At 42.4% G+C, this 27,823-nt stretch overlaps 1 protein-coding gene across 2 annotated transcripts; it reads left to right on the top strand.

Moving 5' to 3' along the window:
* Positions 1–130: 130 nt before the first annotated feature.
* On the top strand, positions 131–26,456 carry pals2b (protein associated with LIN7 2, MAGUK p55 family member b). Of its 2 annotated transcripts, none has more exons than XM_030740739.1 (14): positions 131–249; positions 10,520–10,582; positions 14,515–14,667; positions 18,837–18,937; positions 19,468–19,620; positions 21,138–21,290; positions 21,841–22,068; positions 22,901–23,032; positions 23,137–23,233; positions 23,536–23,604; positions 23,697–23,858; positions 23,942–24,144; positions 24,639–24,767; positions 25,690–26,456. In XM_030740739.1, exons 3-14 carry the CDS (start codon positions 14,538–14,540, stop codon positions 25,864–25,866), a joined length of 1,734 nt encoding a protein of 577 aa, XP_030596599.1. In that variant the 5' UTR covers positions 131–249; positions 10,520–10,582; positions 14,515–14,537; the 3' UTR covers positions 25,867–26,456. The 2 variants fall into 2 exon arrangements, with proteins under 2 accessions (XP_030596599.1, XP_030596598.1); XM_030740738.1 differs by having other exon boundaries at positions 18,837–18,955.
* The last annotated feature ends 1,367 nt before the right edge of the window (positions 26,457–27,823 follow it).

Below are 27,823 nucleotides of genomic sequence, written 5' to 3'. Positions count from 1 at the left end.
TGGATGAGCGCGTCACAATGTGGCAAAAAGAAATTACTATCTACATTGTATTCACTTAGCGAGGGTTGTGCCGCATCTTTCATTGGTTGGTGTCGAATGACGTCAAGGAGGAGGCGGGGCGTGTCGGTTTGATTGACGTCGTGTTCTCTGGTAGTCTGCTGCGGGACCGGGACAGACAGCTGAGGGGGGTCTGAATGTCCAACCGGGACGGTCGGTGGACTACCGCGAACTCACACGCGCAATCCAGAGGTAAGTCACTGCTCGTGATCATGCCTAAAACGTGGATGTTATGAATTCATTCATCAACTGGCACTATAACGGGAGACAAAGACACTTAGCCGTGTTTGAGGTGCAGCAGTAGAGTTTGACAGAAGGAGAGGTTCGTCCCCTGAACAGCCCGCTCTGCTGTCAGAGCAAGCTGTAACAGCTCGCTTTGGGCGCTTATTTTGGAACCGGGCGCGTCCTTTTCCCCTTCCCCTGCGTATCATGAAGAAGGATACATCGGATGGGTTGTAGTCATAAGTGTGCTTACGCCACAATGGCTCGGATGGGTAACAAAAAAATGGCCGCACGTGTAGCGAGATCGTTGCGAGCGCACGGTTGTCCGGTCAGCCAAAACGGCTTAAGCGTTTGGCACGGTTTTGGCACACTGTTAGAGCGCGCGGATCTGGCCCACGGGTGCGTCCGTGCGTCTCAACCGCTCGGCGCCGATTCCAGGAAGATAAGAGCTGCAGGTTATATCGCTGACAGGATGAGAAGGTTGGAACACGTCGATATCCCAATATGATTGACTGCAACATCCACCAGCAAAGGAGGGTGGGCTTGAGGAAAAAACTGAGAAAGGAAGAGGCTTTACACTATCATCAGAAAAAATGAAGTAATATCAACAGCAGGCAGAACATTTCTTTCATTTTTTTTTGACTGGAAAAAACTTTACCAACAAACATCTGCACATCCTGGGTTGTGAGCTAAAGCTGAATGAAAGCAGAGGGAACACTTGGCTTGGCACAGACTGGCCAACTAGAGGCGCAGCCAGACGACTGCATTGATTTTTATTTTCTGTCCTCCACTGAAAATGAATGAATGCACCATCCAATAATTTCCTAACAAGATGTCAGAACCACTTTATGTGGGCACTTAATCGAAACATAAAACCACCTACATATCACAGCAGACTGCTGCTCTCAATGAGACTTCCTTGCTCAGAGGAGGCACAGGGTCACTTGGCAAGCTTTATAAGCAGTTTAGCATCATGCACGTGACGGGGGAAGCCCAATGCACATACGCAACATCCTTGTGGATGTGTCCAGAGAGGGACTGTACAGGCCACCAGACCCCTGAGAGGAGTAGCACGATCTTGTTGCACCTAAACAAGAGCTTATGGGTGTTTCTCTGTTCATGTCAGTGGTATAATCAGATTTATTGAATCTGTTAGGATGAACAAAAGGAGGAAAGGAAGGAGACTGAGTCTGGACATCAGAGCAAATCTGTAGTGGCTGGTGGGGATGTCCAGTAAGACTTCTGAGTCATGATTCAGGATGACCTTTATTGTTCTGCTGAAGTAGCCAGACGTCTCAGCCCGTTGTGTCAGCATGGAGGAGGAATGTGTGAATCTCAAGTTAAACCACATGCCCTCAATGTTGAAACATGTTGTTTGCGAGCCACGCTGAACCCAAATCCAACCCTCTGAAGCTTTGTCTTTTCTATTATTAATACTTGTTTATGGGAGATGGTTCAGAAAAATATGAGGGAGGGTAGAGACATAGAGAAATGGACTGGGAAAACTGGAGTATTCAGTCCTCCCAGATATGAACAACACATATATCAGGAGGCTCTTATCTACATAATAATCCCTCCCTGCCCTCTACCAGGCTGCGCCTCCCTGCTGTTACAATGTAACTGACTCCATAACTGTTATCATGAGCTAACGGCACCTCTGTGAAGAGAATACCAAACTAAACATCAAACACAGAGCAACAGTATTTTGAAAAGGACTTTGTGTCAGAATTGCTACCAGGTGAATGTCTGGCAGTTTTTGCTGCAGCCTATTCTGCTGATTCACCAGATTTCATCAATCAAGACGCCTTCAAGACCTTAAAGACACATGCCACTAATGGGTTTTACACTGCTTTTTTGTTTCAATTTGTAGATAAAAGATTGAATCTCCTTTACAGCTCTACACAAACTAAGTGATGAAAATAGGAAAGATGACAGAACAAAAATCTAAGATCAGCAGCAGCTGTTTTTTTTTTTCTTCTGGAAACTCATTTGCATTGAGATGATGTAAGGTCATCCTTAGCGCATATCAGATCAAAGTCTCACTCCGTTTCCTGGAGGAGGCTCAGATAGAAGGATACTGCAGGCTGTAGTTTTACATATAAGCTAAATCTGATTGCAATACATGTATTTGGCAAAAAAAAAAAAAATCCCAACATTTAATTAGACAAACTTTTTCATTTTCCTTATCTCCCCCTCCCCAAAGTTACATTTCATTTTTACCATCCAACATCGCTCATCAGGTTTCTCATCTTTAAACTTTGCTGTCATTTTAAGCGCCGTTGCATCACTTCCCCCTGCTCCATCCCCTCCCTCTCCCCTCCGTAACACTAACGATCACTAACAGGAGGTTGGGAAGGCAGAGATGGCTGTGAAGACGCAGGCATGGCCATGTGGCGGATTAGATTATGTCAGGAGGTACTCGTTATTAAGATGATGCGCATTGGGCGCTGAGAGTTTCTGACGAGCTGTGTAATTATATCTTCCCAAGCTGTGAGGCAAAGCACAGACATTCCACCAGCTGGAACCTCACCAGAGAGGAAATTGAGGTCATTTCTTGATGATGTGTGGAGAATGCTCCAGTGCAGAAATTTATTGCGGTAAATGGTGGTGATTTAAGCATCAGGTGATGAGCCGAGGTAAGCGTGAATCAGCAGAGCGATGGTGCGGTTTTCTCATCATAGAGGTGGATTGGGAGAAATTGTGGTGGTTTAATCAACTTTCTACAGCTGCAATCATGCAGTGATGACTGTTTGGAAAACATGGTTATGATAAATATTAAGCATACATTGATCTGCTAAGATAGCCATCTTAGGGGGGGTTGCAGTGCAATCCTCTTATTGAGCAACTGGAATGACCTACATAGGGTTTGTCTGGAGGCAGAGGGTGATGGGTGAGAGGCATGACAGCATGGAGCTATGGCTACGGGAGGGGAGTGGTTGTATGAATAGCCAGTCATTACACACTTATGTAGGTCTCCAAATACACACTTGTGCCCATGAATGTGTTGTGCTCCTCCAACAGCCGTAATATTTATCACTGCAGCTCAGGGTTAAGGGAAGTTTACAAATTGCCCTTTGCTACCCCTGGAATCGGCCAGTGAAGTGACATCTTGACCTGAAGGCAGGACAGAGCTCACTGGCCTCTTTTGTGATTCTCAAGTCATTGAGAGGAACTAAGAGTGACGGCTGCTCTTAGAGCACCGTGCTCCACAGAGCCTGGGGCACACAGGAGGATACAGAATAGGGGTGTGCAGAATATGCAAACATCAGCTGAATAGTTCTCCCAGGATGGATGCCTTATGGGGCAGGTTTCTCTGTGTGCATTTGTGTTTCACGGCCCCAAGGGACTGTTCTCCGTAGACTATAAACTTACAAAATGTGCTCACTCCCACAGCAGGTCTCGGGTAGAGTGCAGGTTTCCAGCTAGCGTGACCAAAACTGGAGGAATTAAAACCACACAGCCTGCTGATATTTGTGCGTGCCTTTAATAGCATGCATATGCACATGCACACGCACACATGTTTACATGAGTGAAGCAGCAGTGATGTTTTGTACAAGAACAAACCCTCTGATCCTCTCCATAATCCCTCTTCCATGAGCTGTCTATCATCTGAGTGCTTGGCAACTGGGAGGAACTTGGAGGGCTCGTTCTTTCATACGGAACAGCCAATGGCAACCAGGAATGCAAATCACCATTTTCTGTGATTTTCCATCTGTCCTGAGAGTTGGAAAAAAGGATCAGACTGCAGAGGTGTGGCGACATCAGAGGGGTTCTGAGTACAGGGCATGCTAAGTGTAAAGGGGAAATTATGGTTCAGCCACAGTAGCGTGTAGGCTGTTCGATGGCAGCTATGGACTGCCTGTCTACCTGCAGAGAATGTCTGTTTTTATATGGGTGGAGTGTCAAAAATATGTGGTATGATCAGTCTGTAGGTCACTCTTGCTTGTGCTGTTGTTGGTCCATCAACCAACTACAGAGAAGAGCAAAGTTATAACATATGAAGAGCTGAAATGAAACAATGAAAAGTGTCCACTGCAGCCCCTGTCTGTACTTTTCCCAGTGTATTTTTTATCTTTTGTGTTTGTTTGTTTTTTTTCATGTTTCTCCCGTTCCTTGTGAACTTCACTGCCGCTCCTTTCCCTGTTCTGGCCCACTTGTCAACCAATCAGCATTCAGCCAATGCACAGCGTCATCCGTGTCAAGCACTGTGCAGTTGGGATTTTGGAGGACTGCACGGGATTATGTTTGCCTTGGTTGAAAACCCCTCACTGTAGGTTCTCTGCAGGCAAATACAGTTTGGTAATTCATAGCTACCAGTGCCAAGAAGAGTGGTCAAATAGCCAGGCAGAATTATGCCAGGAGCTTGTTGATGGCTACCAAAAGCATCTGGTTAAGGTACAACTTGCTAAGGGACATTTAACCAAATATATGGACCCTGAGTGGATTAGAGAAAATCCTAATTAAATTCAAACTTGTGGACCCAATTCTTGTTTTTGAACATCATCAAACATGTTTGATGATGACAAACCATGACATTCATACTCATGATGTGTGTCTGTAAACTTCTGGCCACAACACACACAAACAGAAACAATGGTGGTACCATAAACTCAAGAAAGATTAACCTGGCCACTGAGTGGGTTCATGCATAGAAAATAAGTGAAGCAAATCTCAAAAGCTTTTCATGGACCTTCAGATACAAAAAGATTTTTATGCTGCTGTATTTATCACTAGAAAAAACTTATTTGGTAGCTTCTAGAAAGAAACAGATTCAGCAACTACTTTTCTCTGTTCTCCCTCTCGACTCTCATCTCTTCTCTCTCCTCCTTTGAATTTCCCAAGACTTGAGATGCTTTTCCCACAACTCAGTCTAATCGTAAAGAATTGCTCTCTTTCTCTTCTTCTTCAAGACTTCTAATGTGCCTTTTATCTAGTCCTTATTGTCACATTCTAAATCTCTTCCTCCACACCATCTCTCACTCCCTACGCTAGCTTTTACACATTCCTCTAAAGCAGTGGTTCTCAAATCCAGGCCTCCTGGCCCGGTGTCCTGCAGGTTTTAGATGTGCCTCTGCTTCAACACACCTGAGTCAAATATAGAAGTCATTAGCAGGACTCTGGAGAACTTGACTGCATACTGAGAAGGTAATTCAGCCATTTGATTCAGGTGTGTTGGATCAGGGACACATCAAAAACCTGCAGGAGCCACGAGCCACGAGGCCTGGATTTGAGAACCACTGCTCTAAAGTCAGGTTGTGACCCTAGATGTTTTTGGCTAGTTCCTTCATTTGGGGGGGGCAGATGCTGATGCTGATGTTTTTAAGAGGTAATGAACTGCAGTATTGATACAGATATCAGATATAAATACACACGCATACACATATGCACACACTGTGGTCTGATTTATCTCAATAAGCAGTGGTTTTCGATAAGAATGTGCAATGCTCTATGCAGTATTCTATTCCATTTTGCTGTTACCAGGCATCTAGTATCTTTTGTATCTGGTATCTTTTGTATTTTATATATGAAAATATTCAGTCATCATTGAATTCATATGTGGAGAACATCTGATTTATTCTCCCGTCTTCTACAGTATATATCTGGAGGCCATTTCTTCAAGCAGTTAGACAAGGCTGTTTCTAAGACCTCGGGTATGGATAGCTTGTTGTACTTCTTAGACACTGACAGATGTTGGGTGTTGAAGAATCCATAGGTCCCACATCCCCTTTCACTGGGGTTACACGAAGAGGTTGTGGAACCTATAACAGCATTCCAACTGTTTCCTATTCTCCTCCCTTGCTCTTGTTTCTCAGGATGTAGACCTTGTTAATCTGGATGACGTTTTATGTTTCTCACTCCTATTCTGAGGTAGGCTTGGGTAGCATAGGGGGCCTAGCCTGTGGACCCTTAATGGATTCACGGCCTGGCTGGGATTAGAACCCGCAACCTATTGTTCCAAAGATGGTAGTGTTGCTACTACATTATCCAGCTATAAGCACATAGTGCCAAAAGTATTTGCTAATCTGCCCTCACACGTTTATGAACTTGACTGACATCCTATTCTTAATCCACAGGGTTTCATATGATGTCAGCCCACCCTTTGCAGTTATAACTGCTTCAGCTCTTCTGGGAAGGCTTTCCACAAGGTTTAGGAGTGTGTTTATGGGAATTTTTGACCATTCTTCCAGAAGTGCATTTGTGAGGTCAGACACTGATGTTGGATGAAAAGGCCTGGCTCTGCTCTGCTCTAATTTATCCAAAAGGTGTTCTATTGGGTTAAGCCCGGTCTCTGTGCAGGCCAGTCAAGTTCTTCCACACCAAACTCACTCATCCATGTCTGTGCACTGGCGTGCAGTCATGTTGGAACAGGAAGGGGCCATCCCAAAACTGTTCCGACAAAGTTGGGAGCATGAGATTGTCCAAAATGTCTTGGTATGCTGAAGCATTAAGAGTTCCTTTCACTAGAACTAAGGGGCCGAGCCCAACTCCTGAAAAACAACCCCACACTATAATCCCCCCTCCACCAAACTTTACACTTGGTGCAATGCAATTAGACAAGTGCTGTTCTCCTAGCAACCAACAAACCCAGACTCATCCATCAGATTGCCAAATGGAGAAGCGTGATTTGTCACGCCAAAGAAGTCTCCACTGCTCTAGAGTCCAGTGGTGGCGTGCTTTAAACCACTACATTCAACACTTTGCATTGCACTTGCTGATGTAAGGCTTGCTGCAGCTAGATGCGGCTGCTCTGCCATGGAAACCCATTCCATGAAGCTCTCTACAAAATGTTCTTGAACTAATCTGAAGGCCACATGAAGTTTGGAGGTCTGTAGCGAATGACTCTGCAGAAGGTTGGTGACCTCTGCACACTATGCACTTCAGCATCACTGTGATTTTACGCGGCCTACCACTTCATGGCTGAGTTGCTGTCATCCCCAATCGCTTCCACTTTGTTATAATACCACTAACAGTTGACTGTGGAAAATTTAGTAGTGAGAAAAATATAATAACTGGACTTGATGCACAGGTGGCATCCTATCACAGTACCACACCGGAACTCACTGAGCTCCTGAGAGCGACCCATTCATTCACAAATGTTTGTAGAAGCAGTTTGCATGCCACAGGTGTATCAAACCAAACACCTAGGCATGCAAACTGTTTCTGTTTCTTTTGCTGCTGTATTAATGGGAATTTCCCAACTGTGAGAGTAATAAAGGCTATTTTATATATAAAATATAGGTATCAGTTATAAGGAGCTGGGTCTGCTTTGATCAGCATTATTTCTTAATTACTCCTAGGCATTTTCTTCTGCATAATAGTTGATCCTGGCTCCTGGTCTTTGATGCAGATGATTCGGTGAGGAACTGCCTGGTGACTTTGCCTCTATTAACATTCTTCCAGGGGATATCTTTCACTTCTAATGAGAGTGCCGAACCTGATTTTAATCTGTGTTGTATAATAAACTGACCCCGTACTCGCCCTCTTAAATAGTAAGTGACCAATTAGCTCTGGGAAGACTGGTTGAAAGAACACCTAGACAGAAAAAAAGAGATAACAGCTAACAAGTGATGAGTAGAGTTCCTCTGTGTTGTCATCACCTTTTTGTCAATTTGTTTTAAGCCTGATTTTGCAGAAGGATGCTTGTTACTTAGAGAGGGGCTGCCCCCTGTGTATGTGTCTTAGGAAGTATATAAAGGAAGACTACTTTCTTAATTTGAGAGTAGATGCTTTAACATACCGGGCAAGCGGACATAACTTATGACTCTTATTGGGCAATCTAAAACTTCTTTCTTTCTACTTTCTACATCTTTCTACTGCTTGAGGTGAGAAAAATACAGGGAAACTGAAAGAGGCTGAATGCAGTGAATTATAATCTATTGTTTTGTGGTATCAGTTATGAGGAATAACACCATTTCATAGCAGGTTTTTTTCTTTCTGCTGGCTTGCATTTTGTAACAGTCCATTTCACAATGGCTCTTAAGGGCAGCGTGAATGGGTTTAACTCTGCCAGACTTTGCAGTTTTATTAGACATAATTAAATGCCATACAGCGGGGCAGGGTATGATTCTGGGAGGAGAGGTCCTTTCTGTCTGCATTCAGAGTTTAGAAAGAAAAAAAAAAGAAGCAGCTATACAGTGTTTGAAATGGTGTTTATGTGGCTGATGCAAAAATCTTTTTGTGAGTAAAAGTAATTCTGACTACTTAAACACAAAGGTTCATTCTTCACAATGAAAAATATTTTCTTCATATTTGAAAGTCTTCATCAGGAGGCTTAAAATACCCATGTTTTGAGCACCTCAGGTAGAGGGTATTAAAGAGGGTATTAAAATTTGTTGGGACCTTGGCATTGTTTGGTTGATACAGTACTGTGTAAAAGTATTTAGTCACCCCTCACTTCTTGATATGTTGCTAGGAATATAGGAAACAGGTGCAGCAAGTTATTGAAACCTCTGCAAACACGCATAGAAATACAGTATATAAGGCAAAAACAGAGTTTGTACAATTATAACAAGCTTAAAGGTCAATATTTGGTTTTTGACCACCTTTATCTTTGAACACGAAGTCTTCAGGAATAATTCTCCAGGCTCCTTGAAGGACATTGAAAACTCTTCTTTGGATATTGGCTGCAATACTCGACAGAGCCTCCACCATGCTTTACAGATGGCTGTAGATGCTTACTGTGGTACCTCTCCGCTGACCTCCTCTGTAAACCTCCTCTGCACATACTGACAATTTGGATTTATCATTCCATCAGACCTGTTTCCATTGATTTTCAGTCTAGTCTTTGTGTAGTTTAACATATTCAGCCTTTCGTCCCTGTTTCCCTTCCTTAAGAATGGTTTTCTGACAGCCACCCTTCCACTGAGACCATTTATGATGAGGCTTCAGTGAACAGCAGATGGATTAATTGAAGGGCCAGATTCATCTCTGAGGTCCTGTGTCAGGTCTTTGCTGGATTTTTGTTTCCTATTTCTCAAGGACATGACTTTCAAATACTGTTCATCTGCTCTACATAGATTTTTAGGCCTGCCACTTCTTCTTTGGTCCTCCCCTTATACAGTTTTTTTGAGGGCACACGGCACACCATGCTGAGAAATGCCAAGTTCCGGCTAATAGCTCTTTGGGAATCACCTTGTTGGTGCAAAAATGCCCCCCCCCCCCCCCCCCCCCCCCCAAAAAAAAAAAAAAACGCCTGTCAGACTGTTATCTTGAGCATTTTTTCAAAGATTCAACGAAAGAAACTGTATAAATGTTATGTTTCTTTGTGATAGGGTGCTAGCAGCAAAGTGCCTAACGATAAATTTTAAAATTGTTTTTTTGCACCATATCATCTGCGTTAGGTACATTTTTTTTAATCCTTGACCTGTTCATAAGTTAGTGTTAAGTAGTTTAACAAATAAAAGAACATTTTTCTGAAAATGGTTAGGTACAAGGACTGGACTGAAAATGAGAGAAAAGTAGTCAATGTCCAAAGAAAAACTTTGAAAGACCTTTAGAAAGCCTGGAGAACTATTGCTCAAAACTGCCTTGGAAGCAAACTATAAAGAAATGGGGGGGGGCTCAAGAGTTTTGCACAGTGCTGTATTTTTTTTTTTTTAATTTTTTCAGATAAATGCACAGCTTTAGCAACAATCCTGTTTTTTGTACGGTTCCTTTTAACTAGTATGATGACTATAAACTGCTGGAAAAAACAGTGAAAGAATGACTGTATCTGCATTGCTTAAAGCAACAACAAACATGCGCAGTGAGACAGAAAACTCTGTAATAAGACACCTCAGATGCCAGCAAACCTCTGCATGATACTCAGAGATGGGTTTGCAAGTCAAAATGAGAGCAGAGGCTTACTGGGAGTAAATGCATACTGCTTTGTCATTACTTTCAGACAATAGTGGCCATTTCCCGCACTTCATGGTGGCACCATGCCAGCTGAGGATGCAGGCACAATTGAATAGCTGAAGACAATAAATTGTCAGGGATTTGAATCTGCACGCAAGACTCCCATCCCATGAGGGGAAGCAATGACATAGATAGATAAAACTGATAATTCACAGGGGGACAGGAGTTATTGAGTGTGAATGGTAAAAGCATGACTTGTGTATCTGAATGCTGAAGTAAGTGTATGTGAGGAATGATGAAAACTGGTGTGCACGAATGCAAGCGGGGTTGAATATTCATGGCTCATATGGATGATCCTCACAAACTTTCACACATCTCCCATCCTCTCTTTCTGTCTTTTCAGGTCTTCACAGTTGACTGATGAGCAGCCAGTAGGACCGTGGTTGGGCTACACCGACTGGCAGAGGTAAACACAACTTTCTCAACCCACCGGAGATGTTTAGGAAAATGTTTTTTGGGGGTTTTTTTGCATGCTGACATGATTTTTGTGGGTACACTGGGAGACCTGCCAGCCTTTGAAGCAGAACTACGTCGGTCGGAAAATCTTTACTTTTAAGGATTCACTTGTAAAGAAGTAAGCAAGCAGCTGGTTTTCCTGTGTGTGTGTGTGTGTGTGTGTGTGTGTGTGTGTGTGTGTGTGTGTGTGTGTGTGTGTGTGTGTGTGTGTGTGTGTGTGTGTGTGTGTATCCGTGTGGATTTCACTTTTGACAGCACTTCCTCTGTACTTGAAAGAGCCATGCTGATGTTAATCTAAAAGCATGAGCTTAAAACTTCAGTTTTATATAACCAAACTCTCTCTATGTTTATTTAGCATCCCTAAACCTTACCTGATTGTGACTGGCAGAAAGTACAGCTTTTGCATTATTGGCTATTATTAGATGACATCATATTTTTGATAGAACATGCAAAAGCTTCTCTTGCCTTTTAAACAAGAGAAGCATTCTTTTATATATATATATATATATATATATATATATATATATATATATATATATATATATACACACACACACAAATTTGCTCATTTCTGAATAATAAAACAATTGCTTTAATAATTCACAGTAGAGTCTTGCTTTGCTCATTACAGATATGGCGCTTGTTGATTAGTTGGTTTGTTTTGTTTTTTTTAAAGCCCGTGTAGTCTTCCCAGGGTGCTTTAGTTTTTCTCATGCATCTGTTTTGCCTCAGTTAAATTCTGTGTGAAGTCAGCGATCGCTGTCTTACTTTCTAAAGACGAGCAATTACACATTTAAGAGAAAAAACCATGCTGAGCGCTTGTAGTTCAGTTGGAGAAATGTGCTGTGACACTGCACTGATGGCCAAAGGGAAAATCTCTTGCTTCCCTCTGCACTGAGTCAGTACCATCAGTGTGCTGCAGTGTGTTGCTAAAGGCCATTTCAGCCATTGCCAAGCACAGTTATGTAGCATATTTGAGCCCTGTAGACATGTTTGAACACCAGATATGGTGAAAGAGGGAGAGAGAGATTCTGTAATCCAGTGCTTTCATGGCCGGATTAAAATCCCGCGTCCTGAGTTGGGGGAGGGGTCGACTGGTAGCGCTGTGGATGGGACTGGAGGGAGGGAGAGGCAGGGTGGATTAAAGCCTACAGATTTGCTCCTTGCACAGCTGCGACACTCTGGGAGGAGCTTGATGGAGGCCCAGTGGGAGGAGCTTTTTCTAGATAATTCTCGTTTTTGCTGCTGTGACTTTGGTCTTGATACCGAAATGGGATTTAAATCTCAAGAAAAAATCATAGCATATCCTAAACCTCTTAAAGAGCACCATGTTTGCACTGAATTAAGGGGTCTCAGGCTGATTGTTATTTTTGGCATAGCTCTAAAAAGAGGAATGTCTGTCTTTTAGGCAGTCAGTCCAACACTTGGTCACTCAGTCATCCTTTGCATCATGACCAAAGCACTTCTTCATATGTGCTGTACAGATGTGATTAACCTGCTTGTTGCTACTTTTGGCAAACCATTAAATCTTTCATGTTCTAGATCCACCTATTGACATTAATTGTTTATGAAACATCATGTCAGAGCTATAGACAGCAATCAGCCAATGTTTGCTTCTCGCTTGTCATCATAAAATCTATGTAAGATTTTTACAGAATGTATTTATGATGATTATTATTTTTATAGTATCATATATAAGGCATCACAGTGGTGTCGTGGTTAGCACTGTTGCCTCACAGCTAGAATGACATCTAGAAGGTCTGGATTCGATTCCACCTTGGCCTGGGCCTTTCTGAGTTTGCATGTTCTCCCTGTATCTGTGTGGGTTTCCTCCCACAGTCCAAACACATGCAGTTACTGGGGATAGGTTAATTGGTTACTCTGCCCATAGGTGTGAATGGTTGTCTGTCTCTCTGTGTTGGCCCTGTGACAGGGTGTACCCTGCCTCTCGCCCTATGTCAGCTGGGATAGGCTCCATCCCCCGCAACCCTGAACAGGATAAGCAGAAGAGAATGGATGGATGAATGGATTATTCATAAGGTAATGGCCTCATAGGGTAGTCTCTTGCAAAAATGGTCTAACATAGTAAAATAGCTGTTTGTTTCTTTGGTTTTAATTAACAGATGTGACCAGGGGCTCTCGATACCGAACAACCATTTTCTAATGATAATGACCGCGGTGCTAGCTAATGATAGTGATCAGTTCTGGTAGCTAACTGCTGAAATTGTCAGCCCGGCTCGACGGCACCTTAGCAAGGCACAGTGCCAGGTGATCAGCCGCTGGCTAGAACCCTGGACAACACCTTAGAGCAGGGGCAGGCAAAGATTTTTCCAAGGGGCCACATGAGAAACTGGGACCGTTGTGGAGGGCCGCACCAATAAGCTTATAAAGAGATATAATTAAGACTTGAGCAGAATTGTGTTCAGCTTTTCCGTGCGGCCCTCCACAACAGTACCAGTTTCTCATGTGGCCCCTTGCCTTAGAGTATTCTTTAGTCTTCAGTTTAAACCATGTAATTTAAACATGCGAGCTGTACCAGGATGGTAACATGTTTATTTCTATGTAACGCTGAGCCTTTTGACATTGAGGTCTACAGGAACTTTTCATTGTGAGCGTCTTTTCATTTAGGTCAAAGCGGTATAGCCTCAAAGAGCTGCTAGCAAGAATAGCAACATTCCCCACCTTTTCTTTCCAAGATGGCCTTGCTGTGATGTGTTCAAGTATTCTTTGTGAAATATTATTTATTATCCTCCATATAAATCAACACAGAGAGGGGTTGGATACTTATTAAGATAATATTTCAGTTAAGAAACAGTCACACACCAAGCAGCTTGTGCGAACGTACTTAGGCTTAAGGCAGAAGCAAGAAAAACTGCTGTCCAAAAAATGTGCATAATCCTGTTAGCACCTTGAGTCTACTCATTTAATGAGACATAAGGTGGTAAGGGGCACATTAATTTTAGGAGGGAGAGAGATCGGGAAGAAAAAAGCAAAAAATTAAAGAGAAAAGGCTCCCATTAGACTGAGGAGGAATCAAAGAGCTGGACGACCACTGAGGGAATTCGTACGAGCACAGTCTGCACAAGCTGACAGTTTCTGCGTGCTGCTGCAGTGGCTTTGAGCAGAATGAGTGTGAATGAGAGCAAGAAGGAGGACAAGAATGGGAATGTAGGGTCAGGCCCTCTTTAGTAACACTTATGTAAGATTACTTACATAAAGACACATTCAACTAGTGTGTGTGTGTGTGTGTGTGTGTGTGTGTGTGCTAGAGTGTTTTTGTCTAGACAAGAGGGTTAACTTGACTTTGGGTGGGGTCAGGAACACAAGAGGAGGGGTACTCAAGCAGGTCTGGCTGGGGGGGGGCGGGAGGGAGGGGGGGGATTGTGGGATTATATGTGCCTGTGTGTGTGTATGTTATCAAAAGAGGAGGGGGTGGTAGTATGAGAAGGTATTAAAGTCAGAGTACAGGGAGGGGACTAGCAGGCACTGAATGCATGTCCACATCTGTGAGTGTGATCCAGCTTTCTACCTCTCTCTGTCTCATTTCACGCCTGTCTTTGCAAACTCGTTCATAGATCAGCCTCTTTTCCTTTTTAAAAAAAAAAAAAAAATCTTCCTTCAGCTTTCCTACTCCTCTTCACTCCCCTATCCCCGTCTCTTAATATCCTCTGATCTTAATCCCATTCTATTGTTGCTGTCTTTGTGTCTCTTCTCATTATTTGCCCTCAATTCCCTCTGTCCCTCTCCTTTCTCCCCTTTCTGCATTTTTTTTGTGGGGGGGTTTGGAGAGTCACTGGTGCCAGAAAAGACAAAACAGAAGACATATTGGCAGAGCTACTGGTGGTTTACTCGTGGTTAGCCTTAGCATACTTGTGGCAACAGGGAGGAAGAAGGAGGGCTTGGCGATGGTCACAGCAATGGAGGATTCCTGTCCCAATGGGGTACGGGAGGAGGAGGAGGTGACGCCCCTGGGACAGCCTAGCGTGGAGGGGCCCCCGCCTGTGCGATCAACCCAGGGAGCAGAAACGTCTGGAGGTGAGGATAGTAGAAGGAAGAGGCGGGCTTTCAAATATTAAGATGAACAGTGGGATATTATTATCTTTCATTTAAGATGGAGGGCTTTATTAGAAGGATAACTCCAATGGTTTATCAGTTTCAGATGGGAAGCCTCTAGAGTGACAGCTCCCAACATTTATACCCCACAGCTTTGTCGGGACGGTTGGTCGCTAGTAGGCATTTCAGGCTAGGTAACACTCTAATGCCTTTACTACTCTGTTATATGTCAATCAACAGTATCCTGTGCTCACATTTGTAGTCATTTCAATCTCTCCACTTGAAATTAAGAAAAGTTTGACTCTGGACCCACCCGCTTCGTGTCTCCAGCAGTTTTTTTTACCCATTGTCGCTAGAAGTCGCTGAATGTCATTGACTTTTCTTTGTAAGGTGGGTTTTAGTTTTTAAACTAGAGTATGACCGATTTATGGGTGGGCCGATATCATCGGCCATTATTAGCTATTTGGTGATCTGTCAGTATTGGAATTTATAATGGCCGGTAAATGAAAATTCAAAAAGTGAAGTACGAATGCAAGAAACACACTTAGTGTTGACTTTGCGTAAGTTGCCCACCAGAGAGCTGTCTGCAACTTCCCTGTTGACAACACTTGTGTTTGAAACACAAAAAACACAGCTAGCTGATCTGAGCAGTTAGGCAGAGCGTAAAAAGTAAATAACTACAAACAAAAAATGTTAGGGAAATCTGTTTCACAAGTCTGAGAGAAGAAAAATATCGGCTGATATAGCTGAATATCAGCTTTTTAAATCACTGTATACTGGTATTGGTATCTGTCTTAAAAATCCTTGTAAAAAATTGAGCTGACTGTATTTAGGTAGATAAGGTCATGTTTGCATTTCTAATGCTATTTGATGGCAGCATCTTAAATAACATTTAACTGTCACATTTAGTCAACAATTTTAATTGTTTAACCATTCATTTTACATCTGCTTCAAACATTTATCCATAAATGTGAACTTATATGAACTATTTTTACTTGCAGTTAAAAGTTTCAGCTAAGTATTTCAATTGTTTGTATATTTGCATATAGTTAGCTTAAACTTGCTGACTGTATTTACAAAACACAATTTTTATTCATTACTCTTTTCAACAGTTTATCAACTAAAAGCCAACTTGTTCAGTCATTTACATTATGTAACAATTTAGACCTCCCTGCTTCATTTTGCCAAGTATTTTGACACTCAGTCCTACCAGTTAGAGCTTAGGTGTTTCCGCTGACACATTATAATCAAGTGTAATTATGTTTAAAGTAATTTAGGTAAACAAAAGTATTTCAGTGTACCTTATGGGATGCAACTGAGTGGTAAAGAAGCTCTTCGAGGAGCATTAGCTGCAAGAATCCCTGAAACTGTACTACATTATTAAAAAAAACCAAACTCAAATATATTTTGTTATGGATGATGTGTCAGTGGAGTTGCTTCTCTGACATTTTTCTCACCAGCTAAAAAATAATGATACCATGTTTAATACGAGTTGCGAGGTTTTTTACTCCTGGGATTTCATTCCTTGAGAAACAGAACAGTGATCTCTGCATCAGCATTCCGCGCACATCGAGCTCGTAGGTGTACACACCGAGAAAGTGGTTAGATGTTGAGAGAGACTGCAAACAAAGAGTGCCACAGAGGGAGGAATTACAAGGAGGTAAAGAGAGTGATTCATTATAGGTGAATAAATCAGCTGGAAAAAAAAAACACTACGGCTACTGTTCGGTGCTGTAATCTCTCAGCTTTAACAGCTCCTTTAGGCCAAAGTGTTTGAATCTCTGTGCTATATTTCAAAAGACTTTAGGTTGAAGGCTTTAGTTCATCTCCTAACTCTTACTCTACAGAAATTTTAAGGAGTAATGGACACAGAAGCAGGGCGTGCACATAGCAGGGGATGGGCTTGGATGAGCAAGCATTCCTGTGGCTGGAGATGCAGTAGTAAAGTAGGGAAAGGTCAATGCAGACAACACAGAAATCTGGATATACAACAGAGTACCGCTGTGAGTTAATGTGGGTATCTTTGAGGCTTTGACTCCGGATGTGTTCATGTTTTACAGTAAACTTAGCTTTATTTATTGCATACAGTTCAGAAGTTAGTTGTGCCATGGTAATGTTTGCATATTTGCTGTGTGTGTGTGTGTGTGTGTGTGTGTGTGTGTGTGTGTGTGTGTGTGTGTGTGTGTGTGTGTGTGTGTGTGTGTGTGTGTTGTGATATATGTGTGTGTGTGTGTCTGTGTTTGTGTGTATATGCCTTTTTCCAAAATGACCGTTGCGCTGTGGAAGATTATGTGCGGTCCCCATGAGAACTAAATACATTTTTTGTGTCCGTATATCCAAAATTAGTTTTAGAGTGTGTTATTGTGCCTTAAGCACAAATGCTTCATTGATATACAGGTTTGATTGTTTGCAGTGCAGCTTTTAACCTTCTTCTCCTATTTGTCCTTCTTAAAGAGGATCATAAATATTTAAGGTTTGTATTGCACGGAGCCTTCTGTTTGTGCAGTCTCCCTGTGCTCCCGTGGTTATCAGTGACTGTCAAGCTGTGACTGTTTTAGTGCAGCAAACCAGAAAAAACCTGAATTTAAACTGTGATTAAACTGAGATCTAAAGCACATAGAGATATTCATTTGGATAGCCATTAACAGGTAGAAGGAAATGTGTGTTACACCTATGTATTACACAAGAGATACTATAAGATGTGTTTTTTTGTGGAAATATTTTACAGCTCTCCCACGTGGTGTGATGCCGCAATTTATCTTTGTTAAAACTGTGTTAAAAATGTTAAATGCCCGTGCTTCTTTTACATAAGGAACAGCTGATTAAACATTTCTAAATTCTACGTCAGCAGAGCAGCTCCATAGCTTAGGTTAAGGTGCATAATACATTTATATAAATGTCCTGAGCAGCCGCTCCTCAGTGCAATACTATTTCTACTCTCTTTCCCCATATTTCATCTTTTTTTCAGTTTCTTTCAAATTAAAGCAAAATGCCCAACATTTTTCAAAAGGTATACGTGCCAGATTGCAAACCTCACAGCAAATAATGTCTGCATTTTATAAGCATTTCTGTATTTTCGGGGGCACGTTATTCTAAAGAGAGGGTTGAAGTCATAGACTACAGCTTGACTCAATGACAGAGAACTTGTCTCAGGTTTTAAGAGTAATAATAGGTTAGTAAAGCAAAATACAGAAGAATCACAGAGTGAATCTGTATACAAGTGCTGACTGGACATAGTTATTACCCACATAGGTGTAAAATCACACACACACACACACACACACACAGACATTAACACATGCGTTCCCAGGACTTTAAGTGGCGTAAATTGGCTTAGATTGGCTTTAAGACCCTGGCATTAGGGCGTTAGCTAGCGGATACCTGCAGACCACACTTCTCACTGTCTCTGTTTGTGTTGACAGGATAGTGACTGACTGTATCTGGCTGTATCTGGTATCTCCAGGAGCCTTTAGTCAAATGTTTAAGGCCTTATAGGAATCCGAGAAAAGTGTTTTGACTTTGAAGTTAAACTTTTTTTAAAGTGAATATACACAACTGTGCACGCTCTGAAGAGACCACAGTTTATGGTATATGTGTATACATAACTCTCCCGTATCGCAGTGGCTGTTTTCTGTGGGCCAAATCTGGCCTTGATTGACAGTGTTGACTCAGGGTGAGTCTGGCTGGCTTGACTCACAGGCCATTTGTCAGCTGTGTTTTGACATTTGGATGAAACCTGGCCCAGAAAATACTTGCTATAATGTGTCAAGCCCAGCTCGTGACTTTTGGCCACATCTGCCACACACTACACTTACCATAGTGGGCCCATCTTATGTTGTTTGGACCACTTAACATTTTCCAGTTCTGTAATCAGTGCCAAAAGTATCCCAGATTAGACCCAGATGTTATCTAGGCTGTATCTAGAGTTTGAATAGAGTGAAAACACGCCCTTTCTATAACTAGAATGAAATTGTTACTGCATCTGAAACATTTGGGCTTTGTTTTGCACTGAAGTGTGAATGTCTCTCTTTTTGCTGTTGCTTTGCCTTCAACAGTGTTATGTATGTTTATGCTCTGAATGACTTTCAGGCCTGGCTAACCCTGCTCCTCTTTTTCTTTCTGTATGTTTGTTTCTTGTTCCATTTGTCCAGCCATGCAGCAGGTGTTGGATAATGTGGGTGAGCTGCCCACCTCTGCGGGAGCCAAAGACATTGACCTGCTCTTCCTGCGCGGCATCATGGAAAGTCCCATTGTACGCTCCCTGGCTAAGGTAGCACACACACATAGCTCAGGGCAAGCAGCAGTGAGCAGACAAACCACTAGCCAGCTCCAAGCCACCCCACGCTTTGCTCCCAGCAGTGCTTTGCCTGCTCTGACTGAGGTGCTGAAGTACAGTAAGGCTTTGACTAACACACAGTGCTATGTGCAACAAACCTAATGCATAGAGAAAATTGTGCAGCTTTGCATTTCTGTGCCTTTTTACTGACAATGCATGCACCTAGTAACACAAATCACACACCTTCACTGCTGTTTGAATTCCAGGTGTGCAGTGAGTTTAGTTTAATCACAGCTGTAGCTCCTCAGACGGGGTCCTGTCATGTTGTGCTTTATCAAATGCTCCTTGTAGAGCATCATATCATATCAGCAGTCACTGCTACTCAGCAAAACTCACTTTCAGTCATTCAGTCTTTATACATCCAAATAAATACCAACAAAACACGGAAGGTCATGAGAGGCAGCTGCCTTCTTTCCACCATTCCTGAGCTTCTTCATTTCCCCCAGGCTCAAGAGCAGCTGGAGGAAGTGAAGCTGGAAGCGGTGCAGGACAATAACGTGGAGCTGGTGACGGAGATCCTGGGCGACATCAACAACCTCAAGGTTAAGGACGACAGCGCTGCTGAGCTGTCTAGGATCCTTCAGGAGCCGCACTTCCAGGTGAGCCCGAGCAAGCGCAAACGCAGTTAGTTACGCTAGAACAGGCGCCGTTTCCAAGAGCACTTGTGCTGCTAGTCTACTGATTATTAACTTAGTTTGGGAGCAAATCAAAAACACTATGATAAACCAGCTGCCGTATTATAGCAGTGTAGTTATATGTTATATCATAAGTGATAAATAAATCCTCATTTTGCTGCTCTCTGTTAGCAGTAATAAAACTTTCACTGTCTCTTAAAAACAAAGGGAATACTGATTCTGGACCTGGGGCTTCATGAGGAGTTAGACTTGTTGTGTTTTGTCTAAAGCTCTCTTGTAATAGCTTGTTTAAATAGTTCTTAAATATTGTATTCTGACATATTTATTTTTGTCCTTTTTGTCCTGCTGAGTCTTCTAATTATTTGCGTACCATCCTGTCGTGGCCTCTCTCTACTGTATTCATTTAGCTTTTATATACTGTCCCGCATCCGTACATTTATTGTGTGACACATTGTACTATATGTTTTTATCCTTGTTTCTGTTTCTTTATCAACATTAACTTCTTGATGCTCCCTAAGAAAAAGCAATTAGCTTGAAACAGTCCAGAGTCCACCTTTTTCTGAGCAATAGTTCTTGTAATATGTTCTTAAATATATGTGTGAACTAGGGACTAGTTTTCTGTACTCTAAATGTTTTGACACTAGTTAGAGTGGCACAGATCTGATGTGTTGGAGCCTGCGCTCATGCATCAGTAGAACACTAACCTCTGTGCCTGAACCTAGCAGGGGCTTTACGCAGACAGGACCAATAACAGCTAAATTTCTGAGCCGAGTGAAACCAGTGCACCAATCAGAGCCCTCTGTGCCGTAAGCTGAAAGATAAGACTCTGTTGACCTACTGAGGGATAGAAATAGGGAGGGAGGGGGGGGGGGGGGGGGGGGGGGGGGAGGCAGGCTGGGTAGGAAAAGGAAAACAGATATTACATCACAAACTGAGTGTGTGAGTTTGCAGACTTTTTGTGTTCTTCACCAATGAGTGGTTGGTAGTGATTAGAAAATTCATAAAGTAGTTGAAGATTTAGAAGCAGTAATATCTGAAAGAAACAGACCTGGATGATACTCAGTGAACCAGACACTAAATGATTAGATTTGGGCGGTTATCCATATTTGGGGTTTTATCCATTAGATGATTGCTTTTAAAGCCTCACCTAAATTATTAATCTGCTGGTTGACTGTTTGCATGTATAATTGTCCCATTTCACTGTTCCACCTCCTGTCAGCATATCTCCTCTCATTTTTTTTTACTTGAAACATCAAGTCACAGTTCTATTAATATTATTTTGAGGGAGACTACATTTGTAAAACAGCATCCACTGTGACAAATGACAATTGCGATAGAATTACCGAGGGAATTGAACTCAATCATGTGTCGACTTTTCTTTTGCGAAAGGATTATTGTGCTTCTGCCTTTAAAAAGTTACACTCGTTCGTTCTGTAAGCATTATCAGTCTCTCACCCTCTCCCTTTTTACCTTTCTCTCAGTCTCTTTTAGAGGCTCACGACATGGTGGCCTCAAAATGCTACGAAACCCCACCCCCGGCTGAGACGGCTAATGACGCGGCGGTGAACAGCGCTCTTATGCAGGCCGATGCCGTGCGCATGATTGGCATTCGAAAGAAGGCTGGAGAGCCATTGGTGAGCAGAGACAGACACTGACTGAATGTGTGTGCATGAATGTGTGCATGCGCAAAGATTAGTAGTTGAGTACCACACAGCAAACCATGATATTTGTCAGATAGCTATCCATCCATTTTCTTTGGCTTATCCAATTTAGAGCCTATCCCAGCTGCCATAGGGCAAGAGGCAGGGTACCCTGGACAAGTCACCAGCCTGTCACAGGGCTAACACAGAGACAGACAAGCCTAAGCTAAAGACCTTACAATATTAGAAAGAAACTCCAATAATCACACAATCCCCCACAAACAGCAACTGGTGACAGTGGGAAGGACAAACTCCCTTTTAGCAGGAAGACACCTCAGGAAGAACTAGGCTCAGGGAGGGGCAGCCATCCGCTGCAACCAGTTGGGAGTGAGGGGGGAAAAGAAAGCAGAGAGAGACAGGACAAAAGGCAAGCTATGGGAGAGAGAGAGCCCGAGTCTAATAATTGCTAAAATTAAAAAAACTCAAAGTGTGTGTGCAGTAATCAGAGGCAAAACAACACCCCTCTCCCTCTTCTTCCCCTCAGGGTGTGACATTTCGTGTGGAGAAAGATGACTTGGTGATTGCTAGAATCCTTCACGGGGGTATGATTGACCGGCAGGGTCTGCTCCATGTGGGCGACATCATTAAGGAAGTAAACGGGAAAGACGTCGGCAACAATCCCACCGAGCTTCAGGAGATGCTCAAAGACTGCAGCGGAGGGATCACCCTGAAGATACTCCCGAGCTACAGAGACGCTCCTGCTCCTCCACAGGTGAACACAAACGACTACAGGCACGCACTCTTCTGCTTATGTAATGCGTGGCAGATGTTGGGTGGTGACACCGTCCTGGTGATATGTCCTACGGCCTTCCCACAATCCCTTGCGCAGGGATTTGAACTCTGGGAGTCCTATTAATAACACTCCAGATGCTATCTAGGTCAAACTAGCAATTTCTGTGCCATGCACACATTCCAAATACACACCCACACATGTTTGGTGTAATTTCATGCTCCCTGACATGCAGAGTACAGTAGTGTGTGATGTTGTTGTACAGTTCCCCTCAGACATGCTCCAGTTATGTCTTCTGACTTAAAAAAATATAAATCGTGCATCTTGAACGCATAAGCCTGGAAATGCTTATAAGGTTTAAGCTGAATGAAGAGCAGTAAAAGTGAATGAGATGTAATGTGAAATCACTTCCTGCTCTGTGGCTCAGAGCATGCTGCACAGTATATTTCACTGGCTTGTTTTATTGCTTCCTCTGGCTGCTTGTTTAATGCTCTGGCCAAAGCACTTACCGTTGCTGGCAAAAGCCCGTGCAGCGTGTTGACGCAGCGTGAAGAGCCGTGTGGCTGCGGCTGTGGGACACGGGCCGTAATGGGTGTGAAAGAGCTGCTGTCACCCTGCCGACCTGCGAGAAACCATGCTGAGCTAAAGCTGCTTTGTCTTTGTTGGGTTTTTTTTTTTTTGTGCACGCCTGTGTCCCTGTTCTACACTGACCTGAACCAGACTACATACTTTAATTGCTATGACCTTAGTGCCCAAGTATAAATGCTAATTTAACTGCTTTAGGAGTTCACAGCTGTTCTTCTGTTCCTCACAGGTGTATGTCCGCCCATACTTTGACTACGACCCAGCCAACGACAACTTGATCCCTTGTCGAGAGGCAGGTATGGCCTTCAAGAAAGGCGATATTCTTCAGATTGTAAACCGAGAAGATCCCAACTGGTGGCAGGTGAGCCTTCCTTCATAGATTGTGTTTAGCTGAACTTCAGTGAAGATAAAAAAAAAAAAAAATTGTAATGCCACAAAATTTTTCTCTGAACTGATATGTGCCAGGCATGCCATGTAGTGGGCGGTGCCACAGGTCTGATACCCAGTCAGTTCTTGGAGGAGAAGAGGAAAGCTTTTGTCCCCAGAGACTTGGATGGATCAGGTGAGTCCCTACGTGTACTTCTTGGCAGTGTTGCCAGACCTTTGTATAAACACTGTGTGAAAGATTCCTGAGGTAAAACTCACCCAAATTCCAAGCATCTCTCTTAAGCCAAGGCTGTTGTTGAAGCAATGAGTTGGCTTGTGAATTGGTTTACTGCCAGACCTGTATCACTTCTAAAGCTTTTAGCTGATTGATGGCCAAAAAAAAAAAACATGGATAGCTGGTATTTTCAATGCATGCTTGCCCCCATCTGGCCAAATGCTGTAACAGCAAAGATATATAAGTGAATATTTGTCATGTAGGAATCCTTTGTGGCACCTTGGCTGGAAAAAAGAAGAAGAAGATGATGTATCTAACAGCCAAGAATGCAGGTAGGAATATTCTCCACGGTGTAGATGCTCTGTTAACGTCTTCATTGTCTTTTTCTGTAACTGGCTAACAGTTTTGAAATGTCTTTAAACAGAGTTCGACAGGCACGAGCTGCAGATCTATGAGGAAGTGGCAAAGGTTCCTCCATTCCAGAGGAAGACGCTGGTTCTGATTGGTGCACAAGGTGTGGGCCGACGCAGCCTGAAGAACCGACTGATGGTCCTCCATCCCACGCGCTTTGGCACCACTATACCATGTACGCCATGCTGTACTTTCTAAACGCTGTCTCAAATTTTAATACATTAGAGCGACATTTACCTGAACCATCTCTTCTGTCAGACACTTCACGGAGACCCCGTGATGATGAGCTGGGCGGCAACTCCTACCATTTTACCTCAAGGACAGAGATGGAGACTGATGTGAAGGCCGGCCGCTTCCTGGAGCACGGCGAGTACGACGGCAACCTGTACGGCACAAAGATTGATTCCATTCATGCGGTGGTCGACACAGGACGCACCTGCATCCTGGATGTCAACCCGCAGGTATGAGAGAGGTCCAAAGAGAGCGAATGTCACACAGGGTTATAGTTTGATACTGTGAGGGTGGCTTTGATGCACCGCATTTACTCACATTTGTCACGTGAGGTTTGGATCAGTTATAGTTTTTATTTTTAGCACGTTTTGGGTTTTCTCTTCAGTTCATTTTAGTTCATTTAGTTTCTAGGGCAGAGTTGTTTGTTTCAATTTAGTTTGTATTGTTTTAGAAAGTTTAGTTTTAGGTGAATTTTTATTAGTTTCAGTTTTAGTCTTTTTAATATTGTAATATAGATGGGTGTAGCCTCAGTGAACAGATGCACCAAAGCATCCTGAGATTTTATTTTTTATTTTTTTCAGTTAAATAAAACTTTTTTTCACACCTAATTTTAGTTTTTTAATTCTTGCTTTAGTGAACTTGTTTCATAGGATCTAAAAAATGAATTAAAAAATGTTTAAGGACTAAGAGAGACTTTAATGAAAACATCTGTGTGTCTCTCCAGGCTCTGAAGGTACTGAAAACAGCAGAGTTCATGCCTTATGTGGTGTTCATAGCAGCACCGGATTTTGATACTCTTAAGGCCATGCACAAAGCTGTGGTGGATGCGGGCCTCACAACTAAGCAGCTCACGGTACGTTAACAGGTCCCATGCATAACAATGGGATGAAGCAAACACACACACACACACACACACACACACACACACACACACACACACACACACACACACACACACACACACACACACACACACACACACACACACACACACACACAGTGATATGCTTACATTAGCCACAAATAGAAAAAGTACCTAATCCTTATGCATAGAGGCAGAACCCAGTTGCTATACTGAAGTGATATTATGTGAAGGTGACCTATTATCAATTCTGTCTGCTAGCAGAAAACTAGAAGCTGGTGCTGCAGTCTGCTGTGCTGCACTCCAAAGAACCCAGAACAAACTTTTTTTAAAGCTACTGAACTGAAAAACTGAGACTCTGGGTACACAAAACTGATAGAGGCAATAAACATCGGTGTGCAGCAGTTTCGTCACCTAGAAGAAAAAATCCAAATGTCAGTTTTTGAGCACCATATATTATTTAAAAAAGTTAAAGCATTTTGAAAATTTATGTATTAAAGAGTAACGTGGATAACTTGAATAAGCTGTGAGTAGTTATTATGTTAGCAAGTGCTTTAGCTTTAGCTTGCTAGCACATAGCTGACATTATCTTTGTAGCAGCTACTGTAACTGGACATTGGATGCTAAACTAATCTTTTGAAATAGTGAAAGTCAAATCATTTTTAGCCTGTGATTCTAGTCCCCATTATGATCAGGGTAACTGGTGGCCTGAAGGGCGTAAATCCAGTTTATCTCTCTTTGTTTGAGGCGTTTGATTTTTTATCCACACCCCTACTATCAAAGCTAACAGTCTAAATATCTGACACTCTGAAGGTTAAATCACTCTCATGCTTTCTATGTAGGTCTCACTAGAAGGAGACTGGTGGACAGGAGGTATGCTGCCATGTTCTTTTTATGTTCCATGTTTTTACAGGATGTGGACCTGAGGAAGACGGTGGATGAGAGCGCCCGGGTCCAGAGGGCTTACGGCCACTACTTTGACCTGACCATCGTCAACGACAACCTGGACAAGGCCTTTGAGACGTTACAGGCTGCCGTGGACAAATTGTGCAGTGAACCCCAGTGGGTCCCAGTAAACTGGGTATACTGAGGACCAGAGCCACTCATTACACTGTCCAGTCAGCATGGGCCACAGTGACCCACCAACATTTGTGTGTGTGTGTGTGTGTGTGTGTGTGTGTGTGTGTGTGCGCGCGTGTGTGTGTGTGCTTCTGACCACAAAGGCCAAAGAAGAAGAGGGCAGAGATACTACTGCAAATAATTAATGAAATCTCATCGCTCTTTCTCCTCTCGGGCCTGCAACTTTTTTCTACTCGAAACTCAAAGGGAAAGAGTGCTTATTTATTTTATAACTTTTTACAAAAGATCTTTCTATTCAGTGTGGGGTTACAGTGAGAATGAAATGAACCAACAACAACAACAACAACAAAAAAGTCTTGTCACATTCTTGGGCCATATTTTTCTTTTTGCATTAATTTATTGTTGTAGTCTCATTTTGTAGTTGTTTCCCGTGATTTTTAAGTACTTTTTTATCAGTCTTCCCTTGTTGACACGCAGGATTTGCAGTCGCCGTCCGAGCGCCAAAATGAAGACGAGGGACTGGCGATCGATGACAAGAACTTCAAGAAATCTCGTGGTGTCACACATCTTGATTTGTTTTGTTTGTTTAATGTTGCCCTAAAATCCTCCATCAGTTTTTTCCATGAGGTCAACTGGCAGAAATAAAGAGGTTAAAAGGCTCATTTGTGCACAACAGTATGTAAAAGTAAAAAAAAAAAAATACTATGATGTACTTTTTAAAAGATCAAACACCATGTCTGTTCATTTTGTTTAGTTTTATTTTGTTTTTTTGCTATTTTTTTAATCAGTGTGATGATTAGTAGAGTGTGATATTTGGTCATTTGCTTTATTTTTAAATGTGTCGTCTGTTTGTTTGGAGTATGAATGTCACAGTGTCATTGTATATCATCTTTACCAACTACAATGTGTTAATGTTTTATTTTTGTGAATGTGGCTCAAACCCGCGCTCTCCTTAATGATCCTTATCTTTCGTGTTGCAATATGCCAAAACCCTTCTGATCACGCTCTGAATAAAATATGAAATTCACAGTTCTTGAATCAGGTCCAAAAATGAGAAAAGAATTAGACTTTGGATGGTAAATGGGAAGCCAGATAGTGAAAGTATGGGTAAGTCTTATCATTTTTTTCTCTTAAAACAAGTAAAATTCCAAGTACTTCATTTGTTCTGAAACCTGTCCTCCACTTCATGAATTCAGGAGAAAAATGAGTATTAAACCACTTAGGATGGATATTCATTGCCATGTACAGTGCATAACATTTCGAAATCCTGAGGGTAGTCTGTGACAGCCCTCCTGCCTGTTCGAGTATTTCCACATCAATCTCATGTCTACGGATTACTTTTTACATTTTTATCAGCAAAGTGGTGATGAATAAAGTTTGATAAACCTCATAAATTAGTTTCTTATTAAATTATGTGTGTGACATTTTCATTTAGAACTCACGAGATTCATTCCTGTCAAATCCATACAAAAAAAAAGACGCAATACTTTTTTGGTTGGCGACATAAAGTTGTTCTCATCAAACTGTTGTTCTGCTTTTTTTTGTTATGTTTATGGTCACATTTTTAAAAAACTGCATTCAAGCAAAGTCATTGTGTCTAAAAACATTTAAAATATAATGACTGGCTTCTTTCTAAATAACTACAAAGGTATTTGTGTTAGTAGCCTGAGCTTACTGAGCTTCATACACCCACCCGCCGCTTTGTTAGGTACACTTCTGCAGCTGATCATCGAAAACGTCTAATCAGCCAATCAATTCTGTGCATTTAGGCATGAAGACATGGTCAAAATGACCTGCTGAAAATCAAACGTCAGAATGGGGGGATTTTAAGTGGCTTTGAACACGGCGTGGTTGATAGTGCCAGATGAGCTGGTATGAGTATTTCAGAGACTGCTGATCTCCCCACCAACAGGAGATTCACATCATGGATGTGCAGCTTACAAATCTGCAGCAACTGTGCGATGCTG

The sequence above is a fragment of the Archocentrus centrarchus genome, chromosome 11 (genome assembly GCF_007364275.1).
Source record: "Archocentrus centrarchus isolate MPI-CPG fArcCen1 chromosome 11, fArcCen1, whole genome shotgun sequence".
Taxonomy (NCBI): domain Eukaryota; kingdom Metazoa; phylum Chordata; class Actinopteri; order Cichliformes; family Cichlidae; genus Archocentrus; species Archocentrus centrarchus.
This window is presented reverse-complemented; position numbering and strand designations above follow the sequence as displayed.